This window comes from Struthio camelus, chromosome 2 (assembly GCF_040807025.1).
Source record: "Struthio camelus isolate bStrCam1 chromosome 2, bStrCam1.hap1, whole genome shotgun sequence".
Classification (NCBI taxonomy): domain Eukaryota; kingdom Metazoa; phylum Chordata; class Aves; order Struthioniformes; family Struthionidae; genus Struthio; species Struthio camelus.
Genome location: NC_090943.1, coordinates 137,402,989 through 137,422,656, shown reverse-complemented (window position 1 = coordinate 137,422,656; position 19,668 = coordinate 137,402,989). Strand labels below are relative to the sequence as shown.

The window sequence follows — 19,668 nt, the reverse complement described above, 5'->3', positions numbered from 1 at the left end:
TGTAAATAGCTGGAATACCAGAAGCTTTACTCACAGGATTGCTAAGAGTACAATAACCTGTGTGTTATCATATCTTGAAAACAGAGAGTTCTGAAATTATTTAAAAATATCCCAACCCTGTTGTAAATAAAATGATGTTTAGATAGGCTGAGAGGAAATTACCGAGATGCTAAAATTTCTGTTTTGCTCAAAGCTTTGTTTAAGATGCATGTACTGTGGTGTTGTCTTGAGATAATTCAAGTAGAAGTGATACTTTTCACATTTTGAGCTGAATTTTTTTCTGCACTTACTCCACTAATGCAATCTTGGTGCAAACCAAGATCATTCTAGTCAATAATAACAACAATACATCGTATGAATACGGCATAGGTAGGAAGATAATCAGCTGTAATGTTCGTTCTTAAGCATGTATACCCTATGATTTCATCCACTGGGAATCTAGTTCTCCCAATTGGTGAATAAATCATAAGCAGTGTTGGATAATGGCATGTTTGCAATGTTAATCCGTACATTCTTGAAGATATGGACCAATTTCTCTTCTCTAACATAGCTATTGCCATTAGAGCTGTGCACTCTGGATACTGATCTTATGAGAGAGCAGAATCTTTCCATCACTACCTGGGGCTACCACTATGATGCTTAACATCGCACCAGTGGTCTATTGCTTTCAGGCATGAAATAACAAATGTCACCAAAATGCTTTTCATTCTTTAGTCTGCAGTACATAAAACCACAAAGAAAAAAGTCTATGAGTAAGAGCTCTTTTTTCTTTTTTTCTCTTTCAACTTTATCCTGTACTTGTTTAGCAGGATACGTGTGCTGAAATGAGTACAGGAATGCAAAACTTAAAATCACAGCTACTTTTTACCACTTACATCCTTAAGCTGATACATTTTCACTGATGTTTTCTAGAGTAGAAGATATCAAATTTTATTTTTTAAAGTAATCAACTTTACTATAGCTTTGCCTGAGTCCTAGAGGAGAAAAAAACAGCTTAAGAAAGCTTGTAGTAGCCCAGGCAATTTTGAGTTTAAGCTTTCACTTTCCCAGCGGAAGGCACAACTATGAAAAATTTGAGTAGAATTGTCTTGAGAAATGAAAAGCATTCATATATGGCCTTTTCTGTCTTACTTTACTCACGTAAGTGCTTATTGCCTTGTCCTTTACTCCTTTCTAAGACTGTGCACACGACAAAAGTTTCTAAAACAGACCTGACTTGTATGTCTTTGGAAACACTTAGTTGTACTCATGCCTCCTAACTGTACCGAAAGGATTCTTCCCTTGGCCAGATAAGGGAGATCTCTGCTTGTTTTGGGCAGAAGACATTCTTTGCATTCTGACAAAGTCCAGATTTTGTGTTGATCCCTGAAATGACCGTATAACCAAAAAAGCTAAGGAGAGATTCATTAGCATAAGCAGAAAACGTAACAGCAATGGATATTCAGTGAACAGCAGCACCGTGAATGAAAAGACGGTATGTCGTATTACTTGAGAAGTGGATTAGTATATTTGTAATATGTAGCAAATGACAACAGTAGAAGTTTTTTTCAGTCAACCTGCAAATATACCATTATGTTACTACCGCTTTAATCCAAAAGTCTCCTTGTTAGTTTTAATAAGAATACTCATAGAGAAAGATATTAAGCAGTATGAGCAAGGATATCCGAATCTGTCGCCACAGAACAAAAACTATTTTGTTAGACCAAGGGAAAGAACAACAAAATTAACAACCCCTTTTGTGTTGCAAGCCTGGATTTACTATTTATTTTGTTAATGAAATTCAGGTTGATATAGCATCTGTGCCAATATAAATACAGATGTGAATTCCACAGATTCTTCTCAAACAACTGTTGTGCACTACTTGGAATACATTAGGGTAATAATGAGTAAAAGTTGGATTTTTCTTTTAGAAATCTTTGTCTAGAGCATGGTAACACCATGGCTATCACATAAAATTGATTATACAAAAAGCACTAAGGGGGGGCTAAAAGTTGATGTAAGAACAGAGGAAGTTCTGACCTCTGAAGAGAGAAGATGGCTTTCTATTAATGACGCTAAAGAATATGTGGATAATATACCAGTAGATGTTTCTAAGAGAATGAAAATAAAATAAATTTTATACAATTTCAATAGCACGTTTGAACATAAGCCATGGAGTGGAATAGGCTATTATAAACGTTCAAGAAAATATAATTTGTATAATGTTGTATAGATTTCATGAATAAGAGCACATATAATATTTGAAAGTGCAGAGGAATGCAAACTGTAGACAGAAAGCTAAGACAGTATCAATGACTTTCTACCTCCTTTTGAGAGTTTGTTCTTTAAGGTCTCCAGAAGTTTTACATCCTTCATATGCTATGCTATACTAGGGTTTATGGTCATGTTGCTGTTTTACATTATTAAAAATTCATTACTTGTGGTTTAGTGGATTTATTTTTGTGTACCTTTTTTCTCTTGTGAATGGCTCTCATCAACTTTGTTTTTTTTTAATGTACAAACTTTGAAGAGTTTAAATAATTGCCAAATCATTTTTCCGTGAGCATCTTGATGTCATTATAGGTAAAATCTTTTAAAACTGTGACTCAGACAGAAATCTATTTGAATTCAAGCAGTCTCTTCACTGGACTATATAGTCCAAAATCTGCCAATCAGATGTGGTACACTGTTCCTTTATACTCCGACGCTGTAATGGTTCGGAGAAGTCTGGAACCACTTGCAGCAGAAATAAGCATACAATTTTGTGCGTCTTTTTTCATATGTGATGTAACTATATTTTTTTTTCTAGCAATATGGCCCAAATTGAATGAATGTCAAAATGTAGAAACACAGAACAAATGGGTTCTGTGCATACATGTGAACTGGACTTTTGAATTCTTTCAGAGGTAGTGATTGAATATTGAATTGAAATGTTTGAAAGGAAATGTTTATGATTTATTGCAAGGTATTATGAAGGCTTTGACAGTTTTAGGCATAGAATATACAGGCTTGTGCTTGCCATTAGATGCTTCTTCAAAGTATGTGGGAGACCAGAATGTCTTTTTCTCATTAATAGGATACAGTGTTAGTTTGCAACACATGGCCTTCCTTAATCAGCCCGAAACCTCTACCTTGTAAGCTTAAAGTTATATATTTTTTGTCTGTACTTATATATTGTATTGTTCTGTTTTTAATTCAGATTAAAATAAAGAGCATTGGGAATATCTACAAGATAAGAATTGAACATGAGGGAGCAAGTGAACAATCAGAGTGGAACTTACAAAGGGTGAGATTTTTATGAGGAATTCTTTTCTGCTTTATTAATTTATATATGAACTAACAGCCTGTCTTTTCATGAAGCTATAACTCGGAGAAATGGAAAGGATAATCAAAAAAACATCGATTGTGAGATATTCTTAACATTTTCTCATCTCAGGTTGCTTTAAAGGTGACAAAAGCGCTGATACAAAATCAGTCCCCTGGAAGCTGAAAGTTATATCAATTTTTGCAACTATTCCTAACTCATATAGTTTGTAGATGCCAGTTTTAGTGCATTGATGGGTTCTGCCAAGGTTTGCTTTTTAAAAGCTTGTCTGTGCTCTTCAGCGTCTGTTAGGGAGACTCTAACTATAGATTCTGACTGCGAAAAATTAAAAAGGATGGAGCAACAATTTTTCTCTGACAACTACATGTGAAGAATATATGAAGTCTGGTCATGAATGGGCTGGTTATAGATAGCCCAAGCACATCTCACAATTATTACCATTTTCTGGGGAAAAGAAACTGCTGAACTATTCAGTGAATTAATTTTTATTTTCTGCTTTATTTGAGCTTTATTTTTCTCGTGATATTTAAGCATGCTTGGTAGATTAAATTAATGCTAACACACACCCCCATGTAATATTTTGTTCAGAAATGCTTATAAGAAATTGTGATTTATTTCTTACCTTGAATCTGCAAAACACACATACTTATCCTTTGGTTTGTCATTCATCTTATAAAGCCTGATTTAGACAACCACAATTACACAGTGATAACAGGTTTTGACATTAACCCAAGGGCCTTAACGGTAAAGATATCAAAACGGACTGGAAGTTTAAACATTTCAGTTCTCTCAAAGGTTGCGGGAATACTGTTTTCCATTCTGTTGATTTCAGAACATTTCTTTAACATCTTGGTCCAAATTTCATCATGCAACTCTGCGATTTCAAAGATTTCCGTTCATATGAAGGAATAAATTAGCTTAAGAGCTGTGTTTTCTGACAAAGCACTTAATAATTTGCTATTGTTATGAATCAGCAGGGGGAGCTCTGCCAGTAAACACTCAAAGTTGAAGTCTTGAATGTTCAATTAGAGATTAAGAATCACTGCTGCAGAAGTGTTTCACGTTTGAATAAATACATGCTTTTGTGGTGGAAGAAGTGTTTGTTCATTTTATTGAAAATAATATTTTATTGGAAAAGTGAGATGAAGTCATATATTGTCCTGATTTCCTAAGTGTTAGAATTTAAGTGCAAATACTTGTTTTCATCATTTCGATCACAAAGCTTAGGCATGCTGCACAGACATTCAAAACAGAAGTGCAAAGAGATAAGATTTTGGCACTGACTTCATTTTGCTACTGAAAGCCTATGAAAAAGCTGTAGTAAGCACTGTTATAATACAAGATCAATAATAACCGCTCTCTAAAAAGGGGAGCAGGACTGTTTCTCTGATAATAGGAAAGACAGCTATCATAAAGTACAATACCAGTTAGCGACAGAATTTGGATACTGACTGTCTTCAGACGAAGCTATAGAAGGTGCTGGCACCTATGTTTTCTTTCGTTCTGCTGCAGGAGAACCAAATGCAATATGAATTGATTTCATATTTCAACATATCATCTCCCTGCAAAAGTTCAGATTTAGTTGAGGAGTTTCCTCCTGTTTTCGTTTTAACATAAAAATGTATCAACATTTCTGCTGCATCTGAAAAGTCAGTTTCACCTGAATTCGCTTACCAGAAAGTTTTCCGTCTTCAGTACTCCAGATGGTGTTACAGAGAAGTAATCCATGGACAGAAATTAGAAGAGATGACGTTTGTTATGTCAGAAAGGCCACTTATAATTACAAGTTTGCTTGCTCTAAAAATAAGATAATTTTAAAGTCCATGGCATATTCAGAGAACATATTCCAGTATTCAACTGGAATACCACAAATGTGAACAAAGATCCTCTCCAGTGATAAGTCAAGTGGTAAAGTAGTAGCAAAAATAAAAATGTTTTCACACTGAAATTTTGTATTTCATAGTTACTGATCCTTTCATTAATTTCTGAGATAGAAAAAGGATGTAGAAAAATATTTATGGCTGTTGGGAGGCAAAAAACAGAAATAGTGAACTGAGTAATAGTTAGAATTTTCTCTTCCCTAGGTGACACTACAACATCTGAAGAGCAAGAAAGTACTGAATTTTCCAGCAAACACATGGTTGTCAAAGACTCGTGATAACAGAGATCTTCCCTGTGAACTTCCAGTAGTGGAAGCTGGAAAACCTGTCTATCCAAGTAGGTCTGTCCTTTGCAGCTGCACAGTTACATATATACAGATTACCAGGTTTTCAGTGTCAGTGTCACCTGAATTATATTGCGTGTGTTGTATATTCATAAATGTGTTCTTAGCAGTTTTAAAACCAGACATTTAGACTGATTTTTAGAGAATATATTCCTGCAAATTCATTGCCAATCAAACTTAGCAGCATTGTTTCCATTAAGCTAGAACAGTTAGTAGGAATCAATTGTGATTGCACATAACTTTTATTTTCTTCCCTTGGTTATTCTTGGAAGTTATTTTATACCATGTTTATGTCTACACTGGCCACTTGGAGCAAGCTGATACAGATTCTGCAGTTTACCTGTGTATCTATGGAAAAAGAGGAGATACTGGTCTGAGACCTCTGCATAAATCTGGTATGCCAGTGAAATTTCAGAGAGGAATGGTAAGTCTGAAAGAAAAAATTGCTTAGTCATAGAAATATAAGTAAGCGGCTTTTACATGGTCTTAACAGGCTCCTAATAATAAATATTACAGAGGTATAGCACAGTACTTTTTAAGAACTAAGGAAAATTAGTTTCTACTGATTCAGAAATGACTGGTGACCAGAAAGAGGGAAAACCAAGGCAGAGAAAGGGGAAAAGGAGTGCTATGAAGAAGCACCCTAAGATGATAAGAAGAGGTACCTGTAAATATAAAAGCATTTTCTGTCAGGTGTGAGTTACAGCAGTTTAAAAATGAGCACACAGATTCCTACCATGACTTCAGCTCTTTGTAGGACTGTGTGTTATGTATGTCTTTTAATCCATAATAGTATAGTATTGTGATTAATGCAGGGCAGATTTAAAGTCATTTGTCTTTCATATACCTCAGATGTCCTGTATAAAATATAAAATATACACATATCTATATGTAATCATCACATATCAAATGAAAATATAGAAATTATATGTCAATAAAACATACATCATCCAGATTTTCTGCAGTAATATATAGCTGAACTTCAGGAACTACTGAATTTAGACTTAGCTCCACCACTAGCCTTCTTAGTGACCTGCAAATTCTGTTTCTTCATTTGTGAACTATGGAGAATTAACACTTGTATCTGACAAATAAATGCAAGATCTAACAAATTTGTCTAACAAAGAGTATCAAGCTGTTAGTGGAATGTTTACTAAATGAAAAGCAGTATATAAAATGCTAAGCATAGCAGTAACCCACTAGGAAACTTCAGAAGTATCTATCTATGCTCTTTTAGAATATATTTTTTATGCCATTACTAATGCCTTAGATATAAAGTAATATTCAAATTGAAATGCAGGACATAAGTGGAGTTGTGTGGGGGAGATTCTTCTAGACAGACCGATAATAAATTCAGTGATATATTTATACAGCAGCTAAAGGAGGTGTTTCAAAGCGCACTTTGTTTTCAAAATGGGTGAACAGGACTGTAGATTGTAGGGGGAGGCAAAGCAAGGTCTGGGATAAATCATATGATGACACAGGCAGTTGAATGCTGACTTCAGCAACCTGATTTAATGTCCACCACAGCTATTATACATGATATTGGGCAAGTCACGTATAATAACCTTCTCTAAGTGACCACTGCTTGTGTGCTTAGATTTTGCTGGGTAACCAGTTTAACTCTTCTGAGTTGTAACTCAGGTCATTTCAAAGGGAATTCTGTTCTGGACATGGTAAGCTCTTTGAAATGGTCAATATGCTGATGAATTAACCCCTACGTTTCTCAGCTGAGCACCCAGACTAGGTATCATCTTTGGTAGCCTTGGCCATAATCTCTGTGTTTTAACTCTATAGGTAAAATGGCAAGGTATTACACAGATGGGCTTTGTGAAAAATAGATTTCAATGTTGCAAAAAACCTAGGTACTATCGAAGAAGTTCAAAAGTGGAAATCACTGGGGAAATCAGTTCTGTTTCACCAGACCGTTTGAGTGGTAGCCATAAATAATGTGTAAGGTCATAAAGATAATGAACATAAAAAGAAATATCGAAAAGGTTCAGTCCTGCCTTTGTACAACTTGAGGCACAGACCCTTCAGAAAGGATAGCTTGTGATCACATATTACACAAGGGAGAACTGAAGTTCCACAGGCAGTCCTAAATCTACTGTTTGCTAAGGCTTGAAAACTTTGCAAACATAACTTTTTCAGTGTAGTTCTTTCTTTTATTTTCCTTCTTCTGGAAAGCATGATCCAGCCTGTTATGTTTAGAGAGAGAAAGCTATATGCTTTGTAGTGTAACAAAATGTTATCAGCCTGAACCTTTCACCTGATTAGCTTCATGCTTCTATTAAAATAATCTTTTTCAAGTGTAAGCACAAATCTAAATGGATAACAAGGACAAAAGAGCATGTCAGATTTCAGCCTCTTCAAGCAGAATAGGATGTAAACATGGGAGGTGAGACCACGAAGAGCAAAGGATAAGAGAGTCTCTATGTTAAATATACATTAATGTAGAAAATAATTGACTTAACTGGTTTCATCCAGAGCAGAATTATTGTAAATGGTAAGATATTGAAACAGTAGTCAAGAAATGTGTGCAGTATTTTGGAGAATTATTGACCAATTTATTGGGAATTATTACTTCATTCTGATTTTAGTTATATTTTCTCATTTAGTCCAATACGTAATCAAAAGACTTAGTTTTGGATCTAGCCCTTTTCATACTGTCCAGCAGTCATTAAAAACAATGACAATTTTTGGCCACTGTGAGAGTTAGATCAGGCTTTTATAATACTGCAGCTTCCAGACCTTCTTCATATTGACGAATTATGGACTGCTGTTTCGACTGCGTTCTAGGTCAATGCTTTTGAAGTGGGAGCTGTATCTCTTGGAAAACTGCAGAAGGTGCTGTTGCGCTGTGAGGCTAATACTAAGTCTCAGTATTGGTACTGTGATAAAGTCGTCGTCAGAGAAGCTGAGAAGACCTTGGAATATGTTTTCAGTTGTGAAAGGTAATATTTACAAGAATATTATTAAGTATGAGATGTAAAATATACAATAAATATATCCTTAGGATCTACCTCCTTCCAATAACAGCATTATACCAATAAATGTTCTAAATGTGACATTTCCAGGAAAAGATGTTTGGGTTATTTTGCAGTTTAATAAAAACCACAAAATTTGTTGCTCCAGAATAAATTGCTTTGGTCAATGATTGTTATATGATCCGTATCAAAGGTTAAAATGCTTGTACTATGACATTGTGTTACTGTATTGCACAGTGTAACATTATGACATAAGGAGTGATGCTATAAGTGTGACTTACTTATTCAAGAGGAGAGGATAAAGCACACAAAATTGTGCTCTAAATTAAAATCTAATTCTAACACAACAGAATTGCAGCATCCAGCTTTTTTACGTTTAGAAAAACATTATGTTAATCCAATGCTTGGAGTTCCCAGTTCTGCAATCTGGCTCATGGGTATGTGCATCACTCCAGTGAAATGAAGGGAGTGTAGAGAAACGACGTGACCAGGTGGCAGGGCTCTAGAAAAAATGTGGGGTGCCTAGTTATTTTGTCTGGATTTTTATGAATTTGTTATGTTACCTTGAACAGTCTCTTGAAACTCCCTGCGTCACATCTTCAAAACAAGACTAAAGATGCTCATTCACCTTTATAAAATTCTCTAAAACTGAGATCTTTCCTTAATTAGTATGATGTATATGCATACTAGTAGTAAGACTGAGGATTTCTCAGTGTGGATTTGGATGCAGGCTAGTTGTTGCTGCCAGTTGTTATTGCTACCTTTTCAAAAAAATATATAGTTAGCTTCCTGACAGGAAGTTCTACAGCAAAATCAGGCCAGCTGCCTACCTCGAGCAAGAAAAATCAACTCCGTATCACATCTATCCTCCAGTGGGTAACAACAGCTTAGAAACAGTGCATGACTGGGTACTTCACTGTATGAATTTTGAGATAATTAATACAGTAGATGCTGATCAGCAGGAATTATTCAGTGACAGAGATTGCCAAGAAGAAACAGAGAAATAAATTTTTGCATTGTAATCTTTTCTGAAAGGAAGCAGTGACACTGAAAGGGGGTTAAAATAGGTTGGGGAAGGTAAGTGAAGGGTAGCTTTCATGGTGGCCAAAATGTAAAGGTGAAACACTGTGCTCTGTTTCAAGGAGGGAAGAATTTTTATTCTTTAGAAAACTAATATATTCATCTTCAGCCTTATAACTTTATTTTTCATCAATATTTTCTGATCCAGTGCATGAACAAAATGCTATATTTTTTTCTTACTTAACCAAAGAATTATCAACATTTTATCTGACTTAATAAAAATCAGATATTAGTTTCTGAGAATCCAAATACTCTGACTAGATTTCAATTAAACTATATTTTTTTAGTTGTAGATATTTTTCAACATTTATGACTGCAGAATATATCCGCATAATAAGATTTTAGCAGAAGAGTGATATAAATGAGTTGTCTAGTAAGACAAAATTTATTTCTTAAGAACTATTTATGTTCCTGTTAGTGTTTTAAAGACAAAAAAAATACAGAACGTGCACAGATTTTGTCAATATTTATCTGATTTAAGTTGCACGTGCGTATGTATTGTCACTAATCTAGGATTCCTTATCATCTAAAGATTTACCTATAATATAGTAATGCACAGCACTAAGTTAGTGACTTTTACAGAAATTTCAATCTGCGCAGTTCCTTCTTTGGAATAAAGAAGGGAGAGAATAAATAATAGGTAAAAGAAAGAACAACTGAAAAGCAATAAACTAAATGCTGTTCTCTTCTTTTTTGTCAGTAAAAGAAGTCTTTAGAAAATAGCCATAATTCCCTTTGTTCTTGTTTTAAAGATTCTTTTTCTTTTTCTTGGAAATGAAATTGGTAGAATATTTACCAAGGATTGTATTGACCTTGTTCCTGACGGTATCACTGCTAATCATTTCTGGTTATTTTCTGCATCTGTTCCTGTTGTGGCAGATGTCGCATCTTTCCTGTGTCAGGTTCATGCCACGCTTTAGTGTGAACTTGTCATGCGGTGGTGGAGAGAACGGCTGGGATCAGGCACCCAGAGACAGCATCCTGGCACTGTCTGGGGAAGACGCTTCAGAAAGTGAACACTTGTGCCTAAACTACATTGCAGTAGTCATCTAAGAGGCACAGGCTGTTTTGCACCTGTGAGGTGTTTATACCACCTGATAAGCAGAGCCTGATATCTGAATATGGAGGGTAGAGTAAGGAGGCCTGAGCAGGAAAGATGGGCAAGTTATGTATGCCACTGCTGACTGTCATACGATGTTTTGTTAAGGTTTAGGGAAACGCTGACCAATACTTTCGCACCTTCATATCCTCGTTATAGCCTGCCCATCTGATGTGCAGTGCGTGCAGTGAAAGAGGCTCTTGCAGCCCTGAGACTCGGGCTGCAGAGAGAACGCTGCTGCTGCTGCTGCTCTGCCGCAGGTTGGGAGCAGCTTCCCTTCCTCCTGGCCTCCATAGAACCCATCTTGCCCAGTTCATACTGGATTTCAAGCAGGCTTCGCAGGAGACTCTGAATGGCTTGGGTCATTCCTGGAGGCTCCATAGCAGTGGGCCCAGAAAATAAAAACCAACAGTCTAGAAGCTCGCTGAATAGTGTTTCTCTGTAGAAAACCAGCTTAGTTTTTTACCACAGAAGAAGAAACTAAATGAAGTTGTAATTCTGAATAATAAGATTTCAAAATTGTTCTTAGCCTAGAGTAGTTCTGTCAAGACAGGTAACCAAAGTTTTCCTTCACGTATACTTTTTCATTCTCAGCACTCTGCCCTCAATTTGTAAGGGGAAAAAGGAAGGACAGAATTTGGTTCCATCTTTGTTTTTAACAATGAAATTTGAAGTTAAGAAATAGTGCAATAGATAAATACAAACTGCAAGTAGCACTCAATCCGTAGTATTGAAAAAAAAATTCTGTGCCAAGCTCTTCTGTTTTAGCTACACAAGTGAATATAGTAGTGACACACGAGTCCCTTAATCTGACATAGGTATATTTTATGCTTATGCAGCTCTTATATTTGTAGAAATAAAATATTTTTGTTGATTTTAAAATATTAATTTGTACTTTAACATTTGTCTAATCATATACTGAAGCTGTTAGAATTTCCTTGCTATTATGCATAGTCAATATGAAAATAAGTTGTGGATCATTAAGATATATGGTAATATGATGGAGAACAAATTAATTCCCGCCTGCTTTCTCATTTTCTTTCTTATTCTTAGGTGGCTTCCGTTTATGTCCCAAGGTGTAATTCATTCAGAAATTGAGCTGTACCCTCAAGGTAAGCATTATTGTTACAATATGGAAGTAAGATCAGTAAGGCATATTTTTTTTATCTGAAGAAATCAGAGCTGAATTTACTCTTCAGTCATCTGAGTTAACCATTTTTCTGATTCCTTTGTTATATTTCTGGGAGAATATACTTTGCGTTTGCATTGTGTGAGTATGGGTTAGGGAGAAAGTAGTGAGGGAATGAATAAGGAAAGTTTTCTTGCATCAGCATTAAAGTTAGTGTCACATCATGTCCTCTTAATGTCTTTCCTCAAACCTTTTCTTTAATGTTAAAGGATAGGTCTTTTATTAATTATAGTTTTTTGTTTTGACAGAATTTCAAATAAATCAACAGCTGAAAACGCAAGAAGAAGTAAATGGTAAATGCTGCTATAGTTTTCTTTCTTTAATGAAGACTATTTCTCTTTCAGAACTAACTGCTGTACACATTTCTTGTCGTTTCTATTTATTTTAAAAAACACTAGTTACAGCACACTTTGAATATTTCAGTGAACTCTGAACTTCACATTTTAATTTAAACAATAAATCACTTTATTTAAACTTTCTTCTTATTCTGTCATTTTTCTTTCCAGTAACGTTAATTTTCTCTCTGTTTCTCTGAAAATTCATAGGTTTTCTCACAATTATTCGTTATCTATCTTAATTTCAATTTTGTAGTTAACAATTTACACCATGATTCTTTCTCCCAGGTGATATATATGTTAGTTCTCACCATTAGTTTTTCATTTTCCCCTTTCCCTGGGATTTCATATTTGTTTAGCTTGACTTTTCTGTCCTTGCAATCAGTGGAAATTAATTTACATGTCTTAGTAACATATAACATTTTCTCAGCTATTAGGACTGCTTTATGCAGTATGTTGAGCAATAATTTAGAAACAGTCAGGAGAAAGTTTAAAAACCTTTATTCATAATCATATGAAGATATCCACTGAGACCCCAAACCCTTGTTTTAAATAGTGTCCCCGTAGGATGTTGTCAATTATAAACTTTGTATTCAATTATTTTACAAATTATATTCAAATCTCATTCTATTCTTGTAAAGTTTATTTTGAATGACAAGTAGTTTTGCCCTTGTTCCTTTCCATGCTTTTTCCAAAGACATTCATTTTCTATCTGTTCATCAGTCTTTGTGGCTCACTTTCACAAGGCCTGCACATAGAGATCCTCCTTTACATAGTTCAAATGAACCTAATTAGTTCTTCCTGCACTTACACAGCTGGAACTCTATGTTATGTCATTTCAGCTGTTCCTGTCTGAATATGCAATAAAAATTGCAGCAGACAAAAAATTACCCCCAAAACCTAACAAAGGATGACAAAGAGAGGGAATAGACTAAGTGTATGTCAGTGTTCAACTGACTTATCTTCAGTGGAGATCATCTAGGACTTGCAATGAACATTTTGATCACAGCACTCTCATCCTCACCCCAGGAGACAGAAATGTACTCATTCAGAAATATGTCAGAATTGTTCACAAAATTGAATCCTTTCCTGGCCGTAGAACTTTCTAGTGTTTTGTACTGTTTCTGATGTTCTAGAAATGTCTCGATTTCTAGAAAGTCATCTGAGGTAAGTTACCATTTTCTGCTATCCCTGGGGACATACACTGTGTTAGACTGCACCTTTCCTCCAGCTATACTACATGAAAATCACCTCATTACGCATTTTTCCCTGCTCTTTTCTCCTCAGCGTGTAGCCCTCTTTAGTCATTAAGGAAATATTGGTTTTCTACCTCACCAGAACAAATACTAGCTTTTTATGACAAAGAGAACAAGACTTACGTGCTGATAATACTTAGTGTTCCTCTTTCTGTTGGAAGTATGCAGGAATGCCATGAGAACTTCTGGCATTAAGGAGAAGATTTGAGATCCTTCTCTTATACCATGTTGTCCTTCAGATACAAAGCCCAGTCTGTTTTCAGAAGAAGAAAAAGCCCCAGAAGCAGTAGAGAGGAGTGCAAACCAAAATTCTTTTTATCATGTTTTTGGGGAAGTTTGGCTCCTTCTTAGGCTTCAGAGTTGTATTTGCATGCAGAATAGTTGGCCTTTGAAGGCACAAAGCCTTTGAAGGCAGGAGCTGGGCTAGTTAGACCATAAGGTCTCAAGAGTACTATGTTGTTTTGAACCTGCATTTGTTAAAAGAAGAGAGACTTTGAGAAGATAATGGAATAGAAAGGCCATTCAAAGCACTTGAGGTACTACATATCAGACAATGTACAAGTCCAAGCAAAAGGCTGCTTTAAAATAAATATTTGTTTCCCAAAAAATTTTGAATTTTTCATTGGATTAGAGGAAGAGTATGCCTTATTTTTTCCTTTCTACCATTCTTCATAAGTGCTTATGCACTAAGCATTATTCTCCAGCCAAATGGTCCAATGTGAGTTAGCTTTAAAAGAAAATAATATTAAATAGTTGGAAAACAGAAGCTGATTTTTTTGGTAACTATGCTCTTCTGTGGGTCAGGGATTCCCCCCTTTCTTATCCACTTTGCTTCCACCTATCCTACCTGTTCCATCTATGGCTAGCCACCATTCTAACTGATGTTGATATTTTTGCAGCCTGGTACCATAACCATAGTTCCTTTGTCAAGAGAATGTGGCTATAGAGAAAGTCACGAGGTTAGAAATCTTCTAAAGCACAGAAGAGAAGAGTTAGTTACAAGCTGTAGTCTGTTAACTTTCAGTGGAAATCGAATCATTCACTTCCTTTATGTATATTTAAAAATCTTCTTCTATGACTTTCCAGAATCAAGGGTCAACCAGACCTCAAACATCTGGAAAAGAGGAGCTCAAACTTTCTGTACCACTACAGTCCTAGTGGGGCAAATAGCTAAGGGATACCAGGGCTGGCTCAAGATAAATACTTATATCAGACACCAGATTTAATTCATGTAGGAGTTACCAGACAGCTTTCTATTAATAAAACTGTAGTGTACACTGAGGCATTTATTTATAAGAAGACTGTGGGCTGGTAATTCATTTGATGTTTACTTTCCTCAGAATGAATTTAAGTCACTAAGTGGAACTTGTTACACATACAGGCAGAAGCCACAATTAAAAGAGTAGTGGAGTGCAGGCAGTCCCAGCTTTTCAGATGTAGAAATGCATCTTCTAGCTATGAATTGTTGTTTTTAAAAAGAGATTTATATTAAGCTGCTTTCAGCTATTTAAATAACTTATGTGCATTGCATGGGAACAGAGATGACATTTTATTATCAAGAAAGCTTTATATAAAATGATTTTCTGAAGATTCCTCTTTCACTGTCAGAATTTTTTCCAAGATCCTTTTTTTTAATGCTAATTCAGTGTCATGCCTCCATCTAAGCAAACAGAACTCTCGTTGACACCACCCAATAATATTAATGCCATGTTAAAAATGTAAAATGAGGTGAAATTTTACTCAATTGGGATGTTTTGATTTTTGATTTTTTTTTTGATTTTTTGAGTTTTTCCTGTTCCACTTCTGGTTTACATTTGTAAATAGTCCAAAGTCTGGAGGATGGGCTTGTTTTATGATGACTCACAGGGATGTTGCTAGAAATGTCACCAGGGCCTGTGCTCATTTTCTCACTTTACAGATTTAGGAAGTTGGCCGGATACTAAAGTCATACTTTGTCTAAGATGGATTTGAAAGATGCAGTATTTAGCCAGTCTTCTGTGGCCTCTGCCAGCACTGTTACTTTTTGAGTGCACAGCAGTTGCAGCTTCTGGGCTAAGCTAAGCTTTTAGTTATATTATCCAAGTAACTTTCTGAGTATCAACTGCAATCATAAAAGCATTTTGTTTTTATTTTTAATTTTCAGAAGGAGATTGGAAGATTACTGTAGTCACCGGGGATTTTGAAACAGCTGGCACAACAGCAACAGTGTCCCTTTATGCTTATGGAGAAAACAAAGCTTCTGGTCCTATTATTTTGGGATCTGGGAAACACCAGCTGTTTAATCCCAACAGTGCCGATACATTTAAGGTACAGTATGCCTGTTATAAACACCTGAGAATTCCAGACATAGGCAAAATAGCTTTTCTCAAAGGTGGAAAATAGTAATAATAAACAGGACCCAAAGCAATATGAATATAGAAGAATTTGGATTTTCTTTTACTTCATGAAGCATTTCTGAAGGAGTGGTGGAATTTTATGATAATGAAATTTGAATTAGCAAGTGTATTCAGAATTGCATCATGCAGACATATCTCTCAGAATCTGCCTTGTACAGCTGATGTTCTAGAAAAAACTTTTTTTGCCTGTTCTTCGTGTTGATGCTAATTAGATAGTCCTAGCTAGGATTGCAGTCCAGCTAGGATGCTGGATTGCATATGCATTTTCATAAGTGTCTGTTCCCCACTGTATATTCTTCCATGGGCTTCCTGTGGTTTTCCCTGAAGCACACTGCCCTGCAAACCTTTTCTTGGAGCAGATAAGAAGGAAAGGGGAATGGATAGAGGCTAGAGTCAATTCACACCTTATTGGCTAACTCAAACGATATAGAGGTAGTGAAGTGCTACTTCTCCAAGGAAATAATGAGGGACTGTTACCCGAGAGGTGCTTCAGAACACAACAATTCCCAGGACTTCTCCAAGCACCCATTGTTCTTGCAAGTTCCTTCAGTTCCTATGGCTCCTCAGGATTATACCCGTTGGAATCATTGAAGCTATAGTATGTCATTTAGGTTGAAATAATTCATGTATAATAAACAGATGATGGAAAGTAACTGGCAGATGTGACAGAGGAAGTTTCTTTGCATTATTTTATTTTTATTTTCCAGTTCGAAGCATAAACTTAGCTAATGAAAATTTTTGCAGAGGCAAATCAGTTGGTTGCCTTTCCCTTACGCTTACTTAAATTGGAAGTAACTTGGCTAAAGTTTGCAGATAATGCTAATTTAAATTTATCTCTCATCAGAATAGGAAGGTGAAGTCCATATTTATCCAAAGACTAAATTTAAGCTTTCCTTTTCAAATCATTGCAGCTAGAGGAACAGGATCATTTAAAGTAGATCATCTTGGATATTTGTTCAGATCCCTTCTCAGCTGAGTAAAGATGATTAATACTATTTGATAGCAAATTCTTACCTGCTCATTCAGTTCATTGAGGGAAATACCTAGAACATTTCTTTTCTTTCTCTTTGTAAGGAACAGTATGTTCCTCAAAGTGTCATCTTGATGCCGCCTGCATCAAAGCAAGATCCGATACCTGGACGAGCAGCTCTGATGATCTGTTCCAATCCACAATAGCACCCAGGTTCAGGTCTTCTAAACTGTATCCAAGTCTGGACTTCAGCACGGCTTTTGACACTGTCTCCCATCGCATCCTCATAGGTAAACTCAGGAAGTGTGGGCTAGACGAGTGGACGGTGAGGTGGATTGAGAACTGGCTGAATGGCAGAGCTCAGAGGGTTGTGGTCAGTGGCGCAGTCTACCTGGAGGCCTGTAGCTAGCGGTGTCCACCAGGGGTCAGTCCTGGGTCCGGTCTTGTTTCAATGTACTCATCAATGACCTGGAGGAAGGCACAGAGTGCACCCTCAGCAAGTTTGCTGATGACACTAAACTGGAGGGAGTGGCTGACACACCAGAAGGCTGTGCTGCCCTTCAGAGGGACCTGGACAGGCTGGAGAGATGCGCAGAGAGGAACCTCCTGAAATTCAACAAAGGCAAGTGCAGGCTCCTGCACCTAGGCAGGAATAACCCCATGCAGCAGTACAGGCTGGGGGTTGACCTGCTGGAAAGTAGCTCTGCAGAGAAGGACCTGGGAGTGCTGGTGGACAACAAGTTAAGCATGAGCCAGCAGTGTGCCCTTGTGGCCAAGAAGGCCAATGGTCTCCTGGGGTGCATGAGGCAGAGTGTTGCCAGCAGGACGAGGGAGGTGATCCTGCCCCTCTCCTCAGCCTTGGTGAGGCCTCACCTGGAGTACTGTGTCCAGCCCTGGGCTCCCCAGTACAAGAGAGACATGGAGCTCCTGGAGAGAGTCCAGCAGAGGGCTACCAAGATGATTAGAGGGCTGGAGCACCTCTCCTCTGAAGAAAGACTGCAAGAGCTGGGCCTGTTCAGCCTGGAGAAGAGAAGACTGAGAGGGGATCTGATCAATATGTACAAGTATCTGAAGGGAGGGCATCAAGAGGATGAGGCCAGCCTCTTCTCCGTGGTGCCCAGTGACAGGACGAGAGGCAACAGGCATAAACTGGAAGACAGGAAGTTCCGTCTGTACATGAGGAAAAACTTCTTTGTTGTGAGGGTGCCTGAGCACTGGAGCAGGTTGCCCAGAGAGGTGGTGGAGTCTCCTTCCCTGCAGATATTCAAAACCCACCTAGACACGATCCTGAGCAATGTGCTCTAGATGACCCTGCTTGAGCAGGGAGGTTGGACTAGATGATCTCCAGAGGACCCTTCCAACCTCAACCACTCTGTGATTCTGTGATTCTGTGATGTTTTTCTTTGGTACTATACTACTGAAAACTTGGAAGAGGCTTATAGGTTACGCTCAGAACTTTGGTGTACTTTAAGTTGGATGAATCTGAGCTGAGTAAAACTTAAACCTTTAAAAAAATCAGATTGTGTAATCAAACTTATAAAGTCAGGTGTAATCAGACCTTTAAACTGCAGAGAGTCTTGAAGAGGCTTCTCCCTGAATTCTAACCACACTATCAAAAGAAGGTTGGCCAGCTTACCATCCATCCATTATTTCTCAGAACCACTCCTTTTACTTTTAGTCACTGCTGATAATGGGGAGGGGAAGAAGAGAACAGATAAAGTGATTTTGGTAACTATCCTCATGTTGATTTTTTCCCTTAAATGTCTGAATTTAATAAGGTAGTTGAGTTTTTTTTGTTAATTCAAAAGAAAGCTATATTCTCCAAACACTTTTGCACTTTGTAATTCTGCAGTGTTGAAACATTATGAACAGCCTTTAATAATGCCACTATTGCTTGGCATTGATAATTGCTATTGCTTTCTGTTACATCTAACTAGTTTAATCCATTAAATATGTTGGGGAAAATTCTTGACTAAATGGGTCTAGATTTGCAGGCTTTGTTTAGAAATTTACTGCATATTTGAAGACTGTTTAAACTCCAGGCAAACCCTATTTTTAAAGGCAATGTTAATTGATTGTTGCAGAGAGCTGCAAGAGTTCAGCGTAACATAATGAAAAAAATAAAACACAATCATGTCCCACAAAAAGACAATCAAAATATCATCTTCATTTCAAAATCCCTTTAGTCATAGTTATAATCATAAGATATGACAGAGAAATAGCCCACAAAAAGAGAACAGGACACAAAATAAAACTATACTGGAATCATCTTAATAAAAATCCAGAATAATAGTCTCATAGAAAGTACAGTTAACTGCATATAAACTTGGATTCCTAAAAATAAATTGTAGATATTCAGTAACAATTAAAAAAAAAGAAAATCATGAAAGACAGCAAGCTATTAAAACTTTTGTAAATCAAAATGTACTCCTCTGTATACTTCCGAATCTTTGCTCATCAAAAACCTGATTTTGACGTTGCTTGCAATACTGTATAAAGCTAGTGTAACTTCACTAAATTTGGTTACCTCTGATTTCTATTTCTTTAGATTAGATTAAAAACTGGCAATTTGCATACATTTTGGGGATAAAATATAAAAAGGCTCTCACCCTTAGGGATTTCTATCTGATTGTAGCATGTGAAATTCAGTGACGGTAATTTACATTTTTTGTGTAATGGGGACAGTTCTTATTTCTGGATGGAATCTTGGGTTCTAGCTCTTCACAAGAAAGTTGTGTGGAAACTGCACTATAATTGATGTAGCTGCCTAGGGATTTTCCTAACAGATGGGAGAGTCGAGGATGAACAATGTAGGAAGAGGAAAGAAA

At 36.6% G+C, this 19,668-nt stretch overlaps 1 protein-coding gene across 1 annotated transcript in view; it reads left to right on the top strand.

Moving 5' to 3' along the window:
• The window catches only part of RP1 (RP1 axonemal microtubule associated), a 185,212-nt gene that overhangs the window by 52,301 nt on the left and 113,243 nt on the right, over positions 1–19,668 (top strand). Inside the window, exons 18-24 of the mRNA XM_068933834.1 lie at positions 3,179–3,265; positions 5,389–5,521; positions 5,801–5,952; positions 8,328–8,482; positions 11,748–11,806; positions 12,132–12,176; positions 15,618–15,781. Coding sequence (XP_068789935.1) covers positions 3,179–3,265; positions 5,389–5,521; positions 5,801–5,952; positions 8,328–8,482; positions 11,748–11,806; positions 12,132–12,176; positions 15,618–15,781 — 795 coding nt within the window. The remainder of the gene's footprint in view (positions 1–3,178; positions 3,266–5,388; positions 5,522–5,800; positions 5,953–8,327; positions 8,483–11,747; positions 11,807–12,131; positions 12,177–15,617; positions 15,782–19,668) is intronic.